Source organism: Solanum stenotomum, chromosome 1 (assembly GCF_019186545.1).
Source record: "Solanum stenotomum isolate F172 chromosome 1, ASM1918654v1, whole genome shotgun sequence".
Lineage (NCBI taxonomy): Eukaryota > Viridiplantae > Streptophyta > Magnoliopsida > Solanales > Solanaceae > Solanum > Solanum stenotomum.
In genome coordinates, this window is record NC_064282.1 from 11805424 (window position 1) to 11817356 (window position 11933).

General features: G+C 33.8%; 1 protein-coding gene across 1 annotated transcript; it reads right to left on the bottom strand.

Moving 5' to 3' along the window:
* Positions 1-648: 648 nt before the first annotated feature.
* LOC125853470 (tryptophan synthase alpha chain-like) lies at positions 649-6658 on the bottom strand. The gene is made up of 9 exons (XM_049533163.1): positions 6364-6658; positions 5763-5909; positions 5606-5671; positions 5292-5400; positions 4293-4369; positions 3527-3604; positions 2808-2885; positions 1127-1186; positions 649-1035 (listed from the first exon to the last, which is right to left on the bottom strand). Exons 1-9 carry the CDS (start codon positions 6550-6552, stop codon positions 901-903), a joined length of 939 nt encoding a protein of 312 aa, XP_049389120.1. The 5' UTR covers positions 6553-6658; the 3' UTR covers positions 649-900.
* Between the last annotated feature and the right edge of the window lie 5275 nt (positions 6659-11933).

Below are 11933 nucleotides of genomic sequence, written 5' to 3' on the forward strand. Positions count from 1 at the left end.
AAAAGTGAGATGACATGTTTCATTGAATAACATTACTATTATATTCTTTTTTTTTCCCTCAAAATTGATTTTTTCCGTTAATTTTCTAATTATCGACTTTATTTAATTTTTTGAAACCTCCCCATCTTCTCTTTCCTTTGTTTTCTTTCAAACAGGAAATGAATATAACTTTTCTCATTATTGCCATTTATTTCATTTTCTTAAATCCCTCTCTTCATTATCTTTGGTGCATGGACTAATCATCCAATCATATTCTTCATTAAAATATTCCTTATTAGTACCGAAAGCCATTATTGCATTTGTTCAAATACGGTAACAAAATGAGCTCCAATTTAAGTGCAGTTGTGTCTACTTAAAAAAAAAAAGGATAATTGTCCTACGAAGATATTAAAGTTATAATTGAATTTAAGATAAGAATAGTAGAGAAATCGTACTATATATATATATGATCCATCATGCTTTATTAAACCGTGCAGTGTTTACTAATCAACTAATTATTCCCATTAATCTTTGGTCAAGAAAGGGAGCTTTGCTTCTTCATCCATCAAGTATGAAACTCAACCTAATAAAGAATGATTCAAAACTGAAGAGATTTCTTTATTCGCAGTTAGATATCATTAAATTCAAATTCACGTATTATAAAACCTATTTTCAGAGGAGGCATTTTTTTCAACAACGAAAGAAAAAAAATCATTTTCAGAAGTTCAATCTCAGGACCTCTGATTAAGGTATACCATAGAAAACAATTTTGCATCTAATACAAGCTAGAGTATGAATGTCAAACTCTAAAGCTTAAATCAGACGATCTATTTCAAGAATCCACTTGCTTCTAAGAGCTGAGGTTTAAAAATTGCGGTGGCCAAAGCTTTGAGAAAACAAAATCATCAATTCTACCACTGATCAAGACACTGCAGACTTTAAAGATGTGGTGAAGACCTCTAATTCCTTCAATCCTTCTTCCGGCGATTTTGCATCACCTAATATTCTTACCATTGCACTACCAACAATGACACCATCAGCTCCCCATTCCGCCACCTGCAATACATGATTAATGCAAATCAGTTTACTGTAAAAAAATCCATTTCTCACCTCTCTGCCACCTTGCTCAAGGCATTGATCAACTGACCTGCTTAACATGTTCTGGTTTTGAAATGCCAAATCCGACTGCCACTGGTTTAGACGTTGCCTGTCAAAAAATGGATTAGCATAGGAGAAGTTTCCTACAGGTTTAATAATTTAGTACTTGAAACTTGGGAGTACAAATAAGAGTAAGAAACTCATACGAGCTCAAAGCACCATTTTATAATTACACACGTGCAAGTCCATGTATGTGTAACCTGGTGTAAATGATAACCAAAGCAACTATAGCTGATCGATTTACTAACCAAGTGGCATGACACAAATTATGGAATCCAATGGCCGGTGCCATTGTCCGAAACAGCAGACAAAAACATGGGTTCTTTTTTTTATAAATCCACTTAGCCTTGTGACCTTAAATTTGTTCTCATATGTTATCAATATAAGATAGTACAAAGTCGTGTACTTAAGTAAAGGGATAATTTTAGAGAACTTCCTCCAGGTTACGTTTTGTAACACTAACCTCTCTTGTGGTTTAGGTATATTACACCTAGCTCCCCTTATTTTGACTTCTCTGTAACAATTTTCTTTTCAACTACTTACTAATATACACATAAAATACAATAGGACAAGTTCACCATTAATTTAAACCTTTTTAAAATATTCATACGGTTAACTAATTAATTGGCGGAGAGGGGATTCGTATGGTGCCGCAAGTCGAGGCATGATGGAGCGGATTACATGAAAACAAGATCATGGGTTATGAGGATGGAAGAGGCAATGGAGAACTCCTCTTATGCTTTGTCTATTATCAATCAAAAAGGTGGAAGATAAACAAGCAAATCAAAGAAGTAATGATTTATCCTTCTCTTTTTTCGTTCTTTTCTTTGTATAGTCATTTGTTTGAGTACAAATAGTCAAATAACAAAGAAGTTAATGGTTTCTGAAAATGGAGTTGGTGTGAGTACGTGTGAGTGTATGAAGTCTGTGTTCTTTTGTTTGTGAAAAATGAGTGATTCATTGGGAGGGTCTATTTAAGGTGATAAAAATGGCGTACGGCACTGATGGTGATAAAAATATTAAGATGGAAGGTGTTACGGATAGTGCAGGTAGTTTGGAGGAACTGACCGTGTACCAATTTTAATTTATTGACCTATGAAATATTTATCTTTGAGTCAAATAAAAGAGATTAATATTAGTAAGGTTAACTTTTCCTTGATGTAATTTTTTATGTTAGTATAAATAGATATCAATAATAGTTGAACAAAAAAATAATAATTAAGGGACGCACACATAATATCCTAAACCACAAGGGAGGTTAGTGTAGCATAGTGAAACTAGAGGGGAGGTCTCTATAATTATCCCTTAAATATGTAGCCCCTTAATTGACACTTACAGAGTCCAAAGATGGATTTGTGGATTCTAATTGAATGTTAACACATCCTGATCATTTGGATGGAAAAACAGAAGAAAGAAAAGAGAGGCAAATTTCTGAAGTTCAGGAAAGGTAGTGAAGCTCAATGGACGGGACAATTAAGAGTTTGAATTTTCGTCATTGTTCTTGGCATAATTTGAGGGAAGGTCTAGCATGCTGAGAGTTGTATCTTTGCACAATATACCACACCAACTTTGAAGCCCATCACAGAGTATATTAGAGTTTAAGATATATCAGCTTAGGCATTAAGGATATGAAGGATCAATGAGGGAAATATAAGAAGCTTAAAACACACCTCTTTAATGTCTATCAGGAGAGACTGAACCTTAGCACTCACAGATGCACGAGCTCCAGTAACTCCGACTGCGCTTACCTGCAAGTTAAAGACTACATATTAAAACTTTTACTTGTAAGAAGTGAAATTGAGAAATTAGCATCTACACCAGTGTATCACAAGTGAACAAGGAAAATATTCAATAAAAGATCCATAAACAGAAGTTCAATCATTCATGTTCTCATGTCATATGTTAGTACATGTGGATCTTAGTTCCCTGGTAAATTTTTAAAGCTGAAACTATAAAGATCAGGAAGTTTGATCTAAAGCTCTGCAGAAAAATCATTCTCCTGCTAAAAGTACATTTATATCATGCTGTTCAATCCGCTGTTTGTAAATTCACTAGCTAAATTCAATTCACCTTATGTTCTCTTACTACATATATATTTTTTTTCAACAATGAAGCAAAAATCATAACAATAGTACATACACATGGTATAGGGATAGAAATCAAGGAGGTTTGATATGCAAGTCAGCAAGTGTCCACCAACTAAGGAGAATCTGGACTACTACTACCACGTGTGTATAAATGTAAGTCAAATAAATTACACTTGAAACCCAGGAAACAAAAAGGGAGGATAGGACATATAACAAAATCTCAAAATGTTGCAACTCCTTTCGGTTAGCAAAAGTAGTAATGGTAAAGATGCTTTATTTTAAAGAGAAGGAGAATATCTTACAAGATACACGAATCCTTCTGAAGCTTCAGTTATGGCTTTCATGCGAATTTTTGGAGTAGTTGGTGTTGTAAGCAATACCTAAACCAGAAGGCAAATTAAGCAAGTGAATGATCTTACTATACGGTCAAGCCAAACAAGAAAACAAGTCTAGAAATATCAGTAAACATTCACATAGAGGTCACTATACATAAGCACACAAGAAGACATGAAATAAAAACAAGAGAAGAAGAATCAATGAAACAAAATTGAAATTTCTTGTAAGTTTGGATGAAGCCGTTGAAATGTGGATCATTCCTTTTAATATATCATCAATATAGATATATAGTCCACTCTCTACAACAACAAAATTACAAGTCCATAATCCCATGCACTCCAAGAATCATGCAACATAAAACATAGAAGAGTCTCATAATTTGATTGAAAATGTCAATGCTTCTAAATTCCAATAACATCAGATGCATTGATTCAGATTGTGAATGTTTCTTCAAGAAAATCGTTGCATACTATTGTCCTAAACACATGTAAGGACATGAATAAGCAAATCACAGACAAGCACTTACTCACGTCTCAGAGTGGATTACAGAGTAAGCAAATTGCTACCTTATCATGAAGGAGATATAGCAGGATGAAACTTACTGCATATTTGAGGTAAATGATTTGCTTCTTTAAACAGATTAACGAAGAAAAAGATGAGCCAAAACCAAAGGCCAAAGGGGCATCTCAGGTGAGTTGAAAATTAAAATAGATATTTGGCACAAAAACTAACCAATTCAATATTATGCCTAGCAGCTTCCTTTCTCAACATTTCAGTTTCCTCTAGAGGAACATCTGGAACAACAAGTCCTGGAAAAACACAGAATTATCTACAACCATGAGACATGACAATTCAGAATGACGTACAAATCAGGGTAGGTCAATGGTGTGAAAGAAGACTACATTATCAGCACCGTATTGGAAATGCAACAATAAATATTAGGAAAACTCAACCAATGCAAATCTGCAATTGTTTCCAGGTAAAATTAATATACATTGATACACACCAATCAAAACCAATTCATGATTTGATCCCTGCACACTCATGAATGTTATAGGAAAAACGGTTCCAAGCAGAGAAAAACCACAAATATGTATGGCGTAGTTCAAGACTAATAATTTTAAGCATGAATAACAAATACATGGACAAAGAAATTGAAAAAAAAAAAATGTTTATAAAGTGAAATATCAATTGTTTAGAGTTGCCTCTTCAGGAATACGCTCATTGGCAAAGAAAACTAGCCTCAGAGCCTTTATGACGACATTGAAGCGCCTAGTAAGCGAGGCGGAGCACTCAACACGTTTTGCGCTTCGCTTCAGCACTAAAGTGCGCCTTTGACAACACTGGTCAGAAGCACAAAAAAACCACTCCACTGCAGAAGAGAATTATAAAGTAATGGTCACCAGTTCACAGATCCTTCATATGCTAGAAAATCTAGTACCATCCATCTATGTTTATGGCTTAAGTATTCCCGCTGAAACTAATGCAGGTTATGCTTTGTGACAGAAGATTAATCCGGCCTTCATGCACTAAGTTGAAATATTAAACGGTAAAGAACAACATAAAACGACATTATCCCAAGGGCAACTCCATACCAATAGAAGTTTGAATTCACAATGGATAGAAAGGCATACATAGAGACATTGAATGTTTCATGTTATTTGGACAATGCATATCTTTTGGTAAGAAACATTGTAGCACTAATAATTTTAACATTGAACTAAAGATTACCGTGTACACCAGTATCTCTTACAGTGGCCATGAACTTTTCAATACCGCGCTTAAGTATTGGATTATAATATGTGAACAATGCAATAGGGCAGGACAACTGAGGAACAACCTGCCAAATGTTGGGAAAAAAGGTTAAAATTTCATATAGGACATTTGACATCATAGGCCAAAACAAACAAAGAAACTGGAGCAAAAACAGAAGTCAAGCAAATAAAAGCTTCATAAGTCATGTGGGCTCATTAATAAAGTGAGTACAGCACAGTGTTTTAGACCCTACAACTGCACTAGAAAGTTAACAGGGGCTATGGATTTACATCTTCCAACATTGATATAACTTTGGCAAAGTTGGTTCCTTTACTCAGTGCTCGTGACGCAGCAGCCTGAGAAGACAGTTAAGTAAAGAAGAATGAGAATACAAGAAGTAAAGGACAAAACTTAGGACTAAAATGCGCTAATTCCTTTAAAAAAAACCTGGATGACTGGACCATCAGCCAACGGATCAGAGTAAGGTACTCCTAGTTCTATGATATCTGAACCACATCTATCCAGCAGTTTCAGTGCTTCTGCAGTTGTTGCCAGGTCAGGATCTCCAGCAGTGATGTATGGAATAAGTGCCACCTTTGCAACAAAAAATGTGAGTTTCAATTCAAAAAATCATCAGAGATAATAAAGCTATAGTCGATCATTGTGAAAAAACATGAAAACTTTCCACGTGATTGTTCCTTTCCATTAAATCAATGTTCAAAATAGAAACTCAACTAAAGCAGGTGAATATTCTCTAAAAAACAAAAGTTAGATTTTTTTGGGGATAAACTGCCCTAGTCACTAAATTTCATAGTTCCATAGGAGCTACAGATAAAATCTTTCTCAAAGGAAACTACATCACACACAACAAGAGAAGATTTCTACATGAATTACACTTGTTCCATCATTACCCAATTATTTTACCAAATTCTGATCAATACCCACATTAATTAATCTTCGAAAACTAAGATGGTAAAACAAAAATACAAATCAAAGTTATAGTAAAATAAGGGGGGAAAGAAGAAGAATGAGGAGTGGAATGTGATACCTTGCCTTGCTCCTTCAATCGAGTGAAAGTCTCAGAAAGTCCAACTGTTGCTGTGGCGCTGAGGGCAGCCATTAGAGGTTTGCGAGAAGTTGAAATCTTGATTCTTTGGGTATAGGACTGAGAAAATGGATGATTTTGATGGTTGTTATTGGAGTGAATAAAGTGAGTTGCTTTCAGAAAAGATGCCATACCATCACCGAATCTTCTTTGTACTTGAAAATGGAGAAAAAGCGGCGACGCACTGGGACTCGGTGTAAGATACGGCCTAACTCTAATGTAAAAATGAAAAGGCACACAGGGGTAAGCCAAAATTGAGTATTTGCACTTCAGCCCCTTATATTTTTGGGGTGCAACTCCATTGCATTGGGGTTGTTGTTTGTTCCACTAATGCGTCATAATTGATACTCTCTCCGTCCTAATTACTTGTTCACTTTAAATTGAAATATCTATTATTAGAAAAAATACATAGTAAATTTATCAATTTATTCCTATTAATTATGATGAACAAGTAAAAAATAAAAATTAGACAAGTTGAGACCAAAAGAAATATAATATCATTTTACATTTAACATGTACTCTTCATTTTCTAATAATTTATGAAATTGTATTTTGTATGGAACGCGCCCTAATATCCTACGATTTTGAGGATATTATGTGGAGAAAATTTATCATGACCATTGGAAAGCTGAAAATTTAGTGAAATCGCATTTATATGATGATCATTTTAACCAATTTGTGAAAGTCAATACAGTGACTGTTTAGTGCACAGTCTTATGATTATTTGATGGAGCAGTTGAACAATCAATCAAAACTTGGTGTCCTCTCTCTCTCCTCATACAAAAGTAGGCCCGGCCAATTGACAGAGCTAGGTAGGATCGAGAGATTCATCCAAACCCTTTCAATAAAAAATTATACTAGTAATTTTGTATGTATATATTACAAATGTTGAACCCTCTTCAACTTCTTTTTATGTTTCCGTTTTTATATTTTGAACACTCAAGTAAAAATCATGACCACTATCGACCATCGACAGCCATGATTTGGTTATAAAGCGATAAATATGCGAACATGAAATAAGAGCAACTCGCATAAACACAGCAATCATACGTCCTGCTAAACACTGAAACGTAACTTCCCCATTAACTAACAAACTTCTTTAGTTTTCTAAACAGAACTTTTAGCCATTCTTTTTCAGTTTTCGACTTTTGATTATTTACACCACCTAACAGTTATATATCTGACACTAGTATTGAGGGATAACACTACTATATTAGTTCAACAGTTTTCTGCCAATTATATTGCAAAGAAGTGCATCTGCAACAAATACGGCTTGGCCGGATAAGAAGTAAAGTTTAGAAATTATTACAAACATGAAAGAACTCCAAAATCCAAGCATCTGTCAACACGGGTCATTTAGAAGGTTAAGAAATAGGTAGAACTGGTTGCAGAAAACCATCTGTCAAACAAGATGAGTAGTTTCCCTTGTGGCAACACGGGTCTTATGTTCTTTAGATGCCTATGATATCTGAACAAACGAGGTATCATGGCTCAAAAACCACAACAAGAGACTCAAATTGGGCTAAAATCATTCAGTCTTTAGCAATCTTTCATCAGGCTCCCTTGGCATGAAGCTGATTTCTGACCTCTAATAGCGCAAATCTTCTTCAGATGTACCTGGAATAAGAGCATATACATATCAAAGATCATACCTATAAGTTTATTTTCACATAACTAACTGCAAAGACATAATGCACATACAATTAGGTTAGTTATTAGACTATGTCGGCTACCATGTTTAGCCGAACAACTAAACTGAACTATATGTGTGTACTCGTGAATAAAAAGCAATCAATGTTCATGCAGAGGAAAGGGAATATAATTGGTTTGGTGGCTGCGAGAAGAACTCTTTGGCATTATTTGCCACTTCTGCCTCCAGTATCGATCGCTTCTAACACAATGTCAGACCCCTTTGCTTCATCTGGAAGAACAAAAACTATTAACCCAACAAAAGAAGATAAATCTCAACAAATTATTAAACAAACTGCTCATATGCGCACAAAGCATGGATGGGAGATTGGAGTTGATTCTCAAGAAAATTTCACTCTTCTTTTTGCAGCTAAAATGCATGTAAAAACAAACTATACATCCCATCTGGATCGATGGGCTTCTTGGCATAGTGGGTTTCGGAGGGCAGTTGCAAGTCTGATTCTTTTTCTTTCTAGGAAAACCAATATCTAGTTTTGCAGAATAAGATTGTCACAACCAGCATAGACAAAAAATATTAGGTGATTTCTTTCCATTTGTCTAGGTCTAATTAGTATCTACGTTGTTGGAAGATAGGAGGTACCTGGTGGAATACTCAGGGTGCGCACAAGCTAGTATTTACACCATCTAGAATCTAGATTGATATGGCTAGCTAGTTCTCTAGCGAGATTTCTAGCTCGAATTAAGGCTTCGACGCCCCTCTCCTCTCTCTGTAACCAGAGAGGTAGGCAACCTGAGTTTAGAGCCACCTCGATTTGGGATGTCGGAACATCAACTGGATCGGAAACCCATTCAAACAATATGGCAGCTGCCACCCTATCACCCATCACATATAAGGCAACATGATTCGTGATGCAGAAATGGCCATTAAAATGTGATTTGGTCAAACTCTAATTCTGATCACAATAAGTACTTGAACTTTTTGGAAGTGACTTAATCTAACCACACCTAATCTCCTTCTTCTAAGACAACCTCACTTCAGCAGTATCAAGTCAAAGACCGCAATACTGATCTCATCCAATTTCACTAGTACCTTTGGAAGGACTTTACTTCAAGTATTTCAATTCTAAGGTCAAAATTATGAGACTTAACCATCAACTTATTCATACTGCACATCAAATGAAAAGGGTCTGAATAAAGTAAAACTGATACAGGACACTTATATAGCCAAGTTCAACTAGTTTGAAATTGAAGCATAATTGATAGTTTGCATACCCTTGCAATCAAAACTTAATCACTCAATAGATGAACTTTAATTATCACCTACTAATGTTTTTCAAAATTTAAAGAAATTACGAGGAATATAACCCTAAATATGGTCAAATCAAGAGAAAAAGCTCTCCATATGAAATTCCTAGCATCTCTTCTTTATTTTCGTGAACTCATCGCTTGGGTTAGTTATCTGGTAACTTATAGGGTGTGTTGGTATGAAAGATAATGTTGTATTTTCTCATATTCTGGAAAAAAACATTTAGGGCCTGTTTGGAAGGACACCCTGGTAATCAGTGGCGGATCTATGAAGGGCTGTGGGGGTGCCACGCCACCCCCGAACTTCAACGGAAACTCTATATATACATAGGTATATATATATATATATATATATATATATATATAATATTTATATAAATATAAATCGTGTCACCCACATAACAAAATTGGCTTGTGGTGCCACGGTAGGAGGACAACTTTAGAAGGTTGATGTTGCAGGTTCGAATCCCATTTGGCACCCACGGACTCTAAATCCTGGATCTGCCACTGCTGGTAATTGGATTTGGTGTAATTGGCGTAATTACACTGTCTTGTCCTGTTTGGAAGGACATGCAATTACTTGGTCAGCGGGTAATTGGTGTAATTGGTAGGAGGTAATTACACTCTACAATTCACAGGCAGAGGCTGTGAAGTGCTCGTAATTACGTGGTGTAATTACCACCTGATTACTTTTTTATTTTATTTTTATTTCTATTTTTATTTTTTTTGTTTTAATTTTTTTTACTTCTATTATTTTGAGTTCTTTTTTTTATTTTTATTATTCTAAAAATTTGTAAAAGTTTATTTTTTATTTTATATTATTATATTTCATTTTCTTCTTGTTCTCAACCTTACTTTACACGATTCTATGTAATTTTCTCGTATTATCTATTTCTTTATGCTATGCTTATTTTCTCATTAGCATAATTTATTAGTATTCTAAGTTTTAAATTAAAATAGAATTTATTGTTAAGTAAGGTTATAGACTTATGTTTTCTTTATTAAGAAAAAATAAAAATAAATCATAGTTATTGCTATGTTGAAATTTGTTATAAGAGTATTATGTTAAATTTTTTGTTTTGAATTTATAACCTATGTTATATTTTCAGTTTCATTTGTTTTAGTAATATTGAATTTACATTGCACGTCATTTTTTAAATTAGACTTGATAGATTATATTTTTGTCAAACATTTAATAATTTATGACATTTTATTTATATATTATTCTTTTTATCAAACGTGCATTTCACGATGTTCGTAGAGACTTTATACTTTTAGTTGTTACGATCAATTCAATTGAAATATATTAGTTTGAAAAAATATAAATCAATTAATTTTCATAATATTAGTTATAGAAAATATGTTTATTAATTAATATATTTTTAAAAAAGAATATATATCAATATTTAATTTAATGTCATTTATAAATTTTTTATTTGTCTAGTATAAATTTTAAATAATTAAGTTTTATTTTTAAAATTTATTATAATTTTATGATTGCAATTGTGCATCCAAACAGAACATGTGTAATTACACTGTGACATCCAAATAGGACATGTGTAATTACTAGACAGTGTAATTACTAGGCTGGTAATTACTACCCTAGTAATTACACCAATCTCAATTACCAAGTGGCTTTCCAAACAGACTCTTATTGTTTGATTTATGAATGAAAATTATTTTTGAAAAAATATCTCTTCTTTTTACTAGAGAGTAGAAAATAATTTTTAAATTGAAAGAGAAAATATTTTTTAAAAATAAAACTAATTTTTTTTGGGGTGGTAGTGGGGCTGGCCAGGTGGTGTGGGGTAGGGGTGAAAAAATAAAAATTTGAAATTGAATTTTTTTTAAAAAACAAACTTTAAGTTTTTTTTTTTTGGGGGGGGGGGGGGGGGNTGGCCGGGAGAGGGTAGGGATGGGGGGGTGAAAAACAAAAAATTGAAATTGAAAGTATTTTTTATAAAACAAACTTTGAATTTATTATTATTTTGGGGAGGGGTGGGGTGAAAATAAAATTTTGAAATTGAAAATATTTTTTAAGAACAAACATTAAATTTTTTTTTGGGAGGGGGGGGGGGGGAGGGGCTGGCGGGGTCGGGGTGAGGGTGGGTAAAAAATAAAAAAATTGAAGTTGTAAAATGTTTTTTAAAAATAATATTTAAATTTATTTTCAACAAAAATATTGTAATTTGAAGTTAGAGGAAAATTTTGGAAAATGTTTTCCTTAAGTTTTGAAGAAAAGTCATTTTCCTTGAATTTGAGGAAAATGAGTTGATTTGAAAAACATTTACCTAATCAAACATGAGAAAATTAGAAAACATTTTCCGGAAAATGTTTTCCTTCATACCAAACACACCCATAGTTATGCGTGGCAAATGGTTGGATTTGATCGGATTTGGATGGATTGAACAAAAATGGTTTGGATTACAATCCACCCAAATAGAATAGGTATGGGTAAATATGGATTTGGTCAAATATGGTTTGGGTAAAATGGTTCTAACCCATTTAAAAATTTCTGTTTTTCAAAAAAAAAAATTATCCGTCCCCCCCCCCCCCCC

Excerpts from the sequence above, each read along its gene's own strand:
- LOC125853470 (XM_049533163.1), bottom strand. The coding sequence starts at position 6,552 with ATGGCATCTTTTCTGAAAGCAACTCACTTTATTCACTCCAATAACAAC. Across the intron at positions 5,401-5,605 it reads TTATATCAATGTTGGAAGAT|GTTGTTCCTCAGTTGTCCTG; the intron begins GTAAATCCATAG and ends AACATTTGGCAG. Across the intron at positions 1,036-1,126 it reads AACCAGAACATGTTAAGCAG|GTGGCGGAATGGGGAGCTGA; the intron begins GTCAGTTGATCA and ends CATGTATTGCAG.